At 59.1% G+C, this 7,036-nt stretch overlaps 1 protein-coding gene across 4 annotated transcripts; it reads left to right on the top strand.

The window, feature by feature from the left end:
* The first annotated feature begins 313 nt into the window (after nt 1–313).
* FOXA2 (forkhead box A2) lies at nt 314–4,598 on the top strand. 4 transcript variants are annotated; one of them, XM_043479485.1, is made up of 3 exons: nt 314–447; nt 1,436–1,505; nt 2,580–4,598. In XM_043479485.1, exons 2-3 carry the CDS (start codon nt 1,437–1,439, stop codon nt 3,900–3,902), a joined length of 1,392 nt encoding a protein of 463 aa, XP_043335420.1. In that variant the 5' UTR covers nt 314–447; nt 1,436; the 3' UTR covers nt 3,903–4,598. The 4 variants fall into 4 exon arrangements, with proteins under 4 accessions (XP_043335420.1, XP_043335422.1, XP_043335419.1 ...); XM_043479487.1 differs by lacking the exon at nt 314–447 and adding an exon at nt 507–650; XM_043479484.1 differs by lacking the exon at nt 314–447 and having other exon boundaries at nt 666–1,505.
* Nucleotides 4,599–7,036: the final 2,438 nt, after the last annotated feature.

Here is a 7,036-nt window from a genome sequence, read left to right as displayed (position 1 = left end):
ATGATCATTTGAACTGGAAGTTGGATCGAAAATAAAAGGACGAATATGGTGCTAGGGTTGCTAATTCTCATAAAACAGTTCCTCGGGAAAGCGGAGACCACAGAGCCCTTCCTCGAGCGGACTCTTTTTGCCCCAGTATTGATTCCTTAATTCCTCTCTCTCCTCTCGCCTCACCCCTCACCTCCGGCCCTGTTTGTTTTAGTTACGAAACGCTGTGGGCACCTCGGTTGTGGCTGAAAAGTAACCTTGAAACACGCCGTCCTATCAGAGACAAATAGTCTCCCAACCGTCGCAGCTGCTGGGGACGGGGGACGTCCCCGCCAGCCGCCCGGTCGGGCTCGGAGGAGGCAAAAAGCCGGGGCGGCGGGACCGCAGGCCTTCGTAGCCGCTCTGGGTCTTAACTGTAACGGGAGTGGCCTCCCAGCAGCGGCGGCCGGGGAGTTCAAGGTGTGTACACAGTTTTGCTACATAGGACAGCGCTTTGCAAACTGGCTCAGTCACCGGCTGGCTGTTTTGACAGGGAATGAGCCCTGCGAGCGCAGAAACCGGGATAAATAAATGCGGCTTTGATAAGGCTCTACGGAGCCTGAGCGGAGGCCGGACGCGCCCTCGGACCGACGTACCAGGCGCCCGGCGCAACGAGACCAGAAGTGGGGTAGAGGGGTTGGTGGTGGGGGTCAGAGCCCTGGGCTGCTCCACCAGGTGGCCTCCTCCCGGGTCCCTCCTCCCACGGGGACGCCTCGCAGACGAAAAGGGGTGTTGGACCCCCCAGGGGCCCGCGTCCACCCTCTTCGCTCGCTCATCGCGGTTCCGCGTGCGGGGGTGCAGGGCGGCTGAGTTGGGGGGTGGCCGGGCAGGTGCGGGGCGCAGGCCGGGGCTCCCTCTCACCCAGGTGTGAGCTGATTATTCAAATGGGCTGCCCGGGGTCTGGGGATTGGAGGCCCGCGCCGGCGCGCCGCGCTATATCACCAGCCGCCCACGTCACTGCGGCACTTGTCCGCCGCGCGGTCCACACCTCCTCCCCCTCCCTCCTCCACCCCTTCCTCCTCCTCCTCCTCCTCTCCGCCCCCCCCCCCACCCGCCCCCGCGCCGCGCGCTTCCCGCCGCCTCGGGGCAGCTCGGCACTGCCAGCCTCGGCCTCCACCGGGCAGCCCGCGAGCGCGGCGGTGGCGGGCGCTCCGGCGGCGGGGCTCGGCTCCGGGCCTCCTCCTACCCCCGGCCCCCTCCTCCCGCGACCCAGCCCTCCCGCCCACTTCCAACCACCGCCTCCGGCCGGCCGAGGAAGCGGGGCCGAGAGACAGGGAGAGCGAGAGGGAGGGAGGGGACCGTGCCTCGGCCGACTTTTTTTTTTTAAAGGAGGGTGGGGGTGGGGGGGTGATTGCCGGTCGTTTGTTGTGGCTGTTAAATTTTAAACTGCCATGCACTCGGCTTCCAGTATGCTGGGAGCGGTGAAGATGGAAGGGCACGAGCCGTCCGACTGGAGCAGCTACTACGCCGAGCCCGAGGTAGGCACTCGGCTTTGCCGGGGAAAGCGGGGTGGCGGCGTCTGCCCTCGGTCCCAACCTCGGGACCGCTTCCCTGGCCGGCTCCCGGGCCCCCCCTCGCCCATCACCACCCCTAAACACCACCCCAGCCGCTCGGGGCAGCCGCCTTTCCTACCCTCCTTCGACTCAAATGGGTCTCTCTTTTTTTTTTTTATACGACACACTGTTAGCCTTGAGATAATATTAACTTTGTGATCAAATATTGACTTGCGGCGCCTCCAAATCCTCTCCGTGGCCGAGCCACGCACTATCCTAACAGAGTTGTGTTTGGCAGCGCGCGGCTGGGGAGGGGTGGGAGGTCGGCCGGCGAGGGGGTGGGGAGCTGGAGAGGAGAAGGTGGGCAGGAGTCGGGGGCTGGGGTAGAGGAAAAAAGGGTCGAGGACGAGGCGACAAAGAGGAAGAAAGTTTGTGGCTGCAGAGCCCAGCCGCCAGCAGTTCAGTTCGCGGTCCCCTCCCCGTCCCGCCACTCAATGTCTCAGGGTGGCCATAGGCTCCGCGCGGGAGCCGCTTCGAGGTTCCCCTGGGGACCAGGATGGGGTCCGGGAGGAAAGCTGAAAGGAGAGGACCCTGGGATCGTCTCCGCGGGAGACCGCCCAGCGCCGTGTCCCACAGGTCGCTGGCCAGGGTCGGAGGTGGCATCCGAGGCAGCGGCGCCTGCTTGAGAGTCGGGGAGATTCTGCAGAGGGGAGCTGCATTTGGGGTGCCTGACTCAGCGCGCTCCTGGAGACCCCTGCTGTAGAATCTGAACCGGGCGCAGGAGGGCTGAGGGGTGGCAATGAGCAGTCCCCGCGCCCCCTCTCCGAGGGCGATCGCGGCGCGCTCCGGGTGACACGGACGCTGGGTCGGGGCCCGGGCCGGGGCCGCGCGAAGGCAGGACTCCCTGGAGGCCTCCCTGGAGGCGGGGGCCTGGGCTGGCCCGCAGGCCGGGTGTGGGGCGTAGGATGTGGGGTGTGGGGCGGGAGTCCGGCCAGCCGGCCGGCCGCTCTCCAGCTGCGGTGCTAACGCTATGCGCCTCCCTTCGGGCTCTGTCCTCAGGGCTACTCCTCGGTGAGCAACATGAACGCCGGCCTGGGGATGAACGGCATGAACACGTACATGAGCATGTCGGCGGCCGCCATGGGCAGCGGCTCGGGCAACATGAGCGCCGGCTCCATGAACATGTCGTCGTACGTGGGCGCGGGCATGAGCCCGTCCCTGGCCGGCATGTCCCCCGGGGCGGGCGCCATGGCCGGCATGAGCGGCTCGGCCGGGGCGGCCGGCGTGGCGGGCATGGGGCCGCACCTGAGCCCGAGCCTGAGCCCGCTCGGGGGGCAGGCGGCCGGGGCCATGGGCGGCCTGGCGCCCTACGCGAACATGAACTCCATGAGCCCCATGTACGGGCAGGCCGGCCTGAGCCGCGCGCGCGACCCCAAGACGTACCGGCGCAGCTACACGCACGCCAAGCCGCCCTACTCGTATATCTCGCTCATCACCATGGCCATCCAGCAGAGCCCCAACAAGATGCTGACGCTGAGCGAGATCTACCAGTGGATCATGGACCTCTTCCCCTTCTACCGGCAGAACCAGCAGCGCTGGCAGAACTCCATCCGCCACTCGCTGTCCTTCAACGACTGCTTCCTCAAGGTGCCCCGCTCGCCCGACAAGCCCGGGAAGGGCTCCTTCTGGACCCTGCACCCCGACTCCGGCAACATGTTCGAGAACGGCTGCTACCTGCGCCGCCAGAAGCGCTTCAAGTGCGAGAAGCAGCTGGCCTTGAAGGAGGCCGCGGGCGCCGCGGGCGGCGGCAAGAAGGCGGCCGCCGCCGCCGCCGCCGGGGCCCAGGCCTCGCAGGGTCCGCTCGGCGAGGCGGCCGCCGGACCGGCTCCCGAGACTCCGGCGGGCACCGAGTCGCCCCACTCAAGCGCCTCCCCGTGCCAGGAGCACAAGCGAGGGGGCCTCGGGGAGCTGAAGGGGACGCCGGCCTCGGCGCTGAGCCCCCCGGAGCCGGCGCCCTCGCCGGGGCAGCAGCAGCAGCAGGCCGCGGCCCACCTGCTGGGCCCTCCGCATCACCCGGGCCTGCCGCCCGAGGCCCACCTGAAGCCGGAGCACCACTACGCCTTCAACCACCCCTTCTCCATCAACAACCTCATGTCGTCAGAGCAGCAGCACCATCACAGCCATCACCACCACCAGCCCCACAAAATGGACCTCAAGGCCTACGAACAGGTGATGCACTACCCCGGCTACGGGTCCCCCATGCCGGGAAGCCTGGCCATGGGCCCGGTCACGAACAAAGCGGGCCTGGATGCCTCGCCCCTGGCCGCAGACACCTCCTACTACCAGGGGGTGTACTCTCGGCCCATTATGAACTCCTCGTAAGAAGACAGCGGCGACCCGGCTAGCCCGGGACCCAGATGGGAGAGACAGGAAGTGGGGTGGAGACTCTGAGGAAGGGATGCTGGAAAGGTGCAAGGGAGAAGGACCCTTCACACCCTGCCCCGCCCCCCCCCAGAGGTCTCCCCTCGCCCTCTTCAGTCCTTCCCTCCCTCACGTGGGCAACACCGATGTCTATCATCCTATATAAGGAGGGAAAAAGAAAAAGCTACACAGTTTTAGAAAAAGAAAAAGAAGAAAAGCCTCAGTTTCCACTACTGTGTAGACGCCTGCTTCTTTAAGAACCTGCCAATTCTTGACTTTTTGTTGTTGTGGTTCCTCTTCATTGCTGTCGTTGCAGGGAAGTCTTACTTTATTAAAAAAAAGAAAAAGTAAAAAACACAAACTTTTGTGAGTGACTCAGTGTAAAACTATGTAGTTTTAACAGAAAACAGAGTTGTACTATTGTTTTAAAAAGAGAAAAAAAATGATGTAAGGGTCTGTTGTAAATGCCCAAGAAAAGAAAAAAAAAAAAAGCATTCCCATTCTTGATACGGTGAAATCCAGGTCTCAAGTCTGACTAATTTATGGTTTCTGCGTGCTTTATTTATGGCTTATAAATGTGTGTTCTGACTGCAAGGACCAGAGTTCCACAAATCTATATTAAAGTGTTATTGCCAGTTTTTTGCTTTGAATCTTCAAGATTTTTTTCCTTTGCCTGATTTAAAAAAATAAACATATCCGGGATTTATTTTAAAATTGAGGGAGGGAGATCCTGACTGGTTGCAGGTTTTATTTTATTTGGGGAGAGATGGTTGCTGCTTTATCAACATTTTATTGTTAACATTTTCAGACAAACTTAAGTTGAATGAATTTCACAGTAAACAGACATATACCCATTGCTCAGATCCTACAGTTCTCAGCTCAGTATACTTGTTATACTGAGTATCTGACCATCTATCCATACATCCATCAGTCCACTTACGTTATTAGATGCATTTCATAGTAAATTTCAGACTTCAGTACACTTCACCCTAAACACTCCAGCAAGGACATCATTAATGGAACTCAACATTGTTCAAGGTTACTTTTTGAATTTTGAGTTTAACTTTACACAAAATGAAACTCAAAGATCCCAGGTGAACCATTCTGGGGGTTATGGGGTTGATGCAGGTTCATCTCCAGAGCCTGGCAAAAACCACACACCATTTCCATATTTTCCAGCTGGACCATGTGAAGGTGAAATGTTGTTGACATCTCTTGCACCCTGGGGCTGGTTTCTCTGGGAGAAAAAACAAAAAATCCTGGATTTTCTGTTTTTTTTTTTTTGCTGTATTCCCAATCCTTGGCCTACCTTGCAAACTCCTGTTGCAGCCCTTTTCCTTTTCATCGTTGCCTCTCTGCACCCATTCACATTTTCCTGGAATTGGGACTCTGCCTGGATTCAACAACCACAGGCCTCTGTTTAGGATCCACCACCACCCCCATCCCACCCTCCACCTTCACTTAGATGTTCTGCACAACTTTGGTAGAACTTGCTGCAGCCCAGAGGTAGTGAGGCTTCTGGTATCATGCATTTGAGCGTTTGGTCTGGAGAAACAAAGGACTTTCTCCTGGAAGTGATTTTAAAGGGATCTCAGAGTTCTGTTGGAAAACTTTAAATATAGGTATATTGGGGAATGAGGCAGAGGTAAGAGGGTGTCCGGCATGTGTGGCCAGGTGCCCCTTGCCAGGGATTGGATTCCAGGGGTCTGCAGGTTTGTGCCCTACCCTCCAAACTCCTGAGACCTTGCCAAGTGAACTGTTAGGCCAGGTTAGCAAGCCAGGATTACAGGGCCAAGGGGATGAGTGGGTATGCTGTGATCCTTAAAGGAAAACCCCAAAGCATAAAGAAAGACCCAGAATAAATCCTTACAAATCACACTGCCTCCCTTCAAAAATAGCCTAGCAGGAGTAAAATCAGGACCAATAAAAGCGGAAACCTCAGAAGCCAAGCAGGAGTTGTGTGGGCAGAGTGGGCTCCGCTTTGGTTTTGCTGGAGGCATCTGCTGGCCTGCCAGCTGGCCAGGCTAGAGCAGGAGCCAGTGGGCTCTAGGGGCCCCCGGAGACTTGGGGTCATCCAGGGCACAGCTAGCTTGCAAAGGGTGAAAATTTCTGGAGTGAGAAGCCGAAACTTTTGGCCTTGGGTTTCTAAGCCCATGCTCCCATGTCCGGACTAGATCTTTGGGCTTCTTGACCACCCAAACTTGGAGTGTCCCTGGCAGTCTCCCGAAGCCTGGACACCGCCTGTCAGATCGCCCTCTGCCACCTCGCGGGATCCCTCTGCCCCTCAAACCCTGGCCTTCCCAAGTGCTTGAGGGGGGTTGGTCCTCGCCTCCGCCTCCCTCCTCCAAATCCCTTTTTAACATGCCACATTGTCCCGAAGAACACAAGGAAGCGAAATTGGGGAGGGGGGAGGAGAGGAGGGGGGAGGAGGGAGGGGGGAGGAGGGGAAGGGGACGGGGGTGGGGGGGTGGGTAGGCGATCCGGAGGCCGCAGCCAGCAATCAGGGCCGTCTCTCCCCCTGGCAGGGACACACACGTCGTGAGCCCAGCCTGAAATGTGTTTCATTATCACATAAAAGGCTCCTGCGGCGAAGGAGCCGAGAGGCAGGGCCGGGGGCCGAGTGCGGGACAATGAGGGCTGAAAGCGCTGCCCTAACCTGCTCTGTTTCCTATCGCACGCCCATTGTGCGAGGGTCGTTTTAAACTACTTAGCGCGCCCCCCTCCACTGATCCCGGCCGATAAGATATAGTTCTGTTGGAATACTTAAAAAGGATGTCGGGGAGCTGGCCGCTCCCGAGGCTTTTCGGCGCATCCTGAGTCTTTCGGCCCCCTACCCTCTCGCCCCAGCCCCTCCTCCCGCCAAGGCCCCCAGCTTAACTGGCGCTCACACTGCCCTCCGCCTGCGTCCCCCAACTCTGCGTAGTAGGGTGCAGCGTCTCTTTTTCCCTCCCTCGCCCTCTCTTTTCCTTCCTTTTCCGCGCGCGGGTTTAAGCAACCGTGATCTGTGAATAAACAGTCAGTAAACAACCGAAAAAAACATTCTAGATCCGAATTCCAGGAGGGTAAACTTTCCAGGCCACGTCACACTTCAGCAA

Source organism: Cervus canadensis, chromosome 10 (assembly GCF_019320065.1).
Source record: "Cervus canadensis isolate Bull #8, Minnesota chromosome 10, ASM1932006v1, whole genome shotgun sequence".
Classification (NCBI taxonomy): Eukaryota; Metazoa; Chordata; class Mammalia; order Artiodactyla; family Cervidae; genus Cervus; species Cervus canadensis.
Note: the sequence above shows the minus strand (reverse complement) of the source record. Positions and strands in the feature narration are given on the sequence as shown.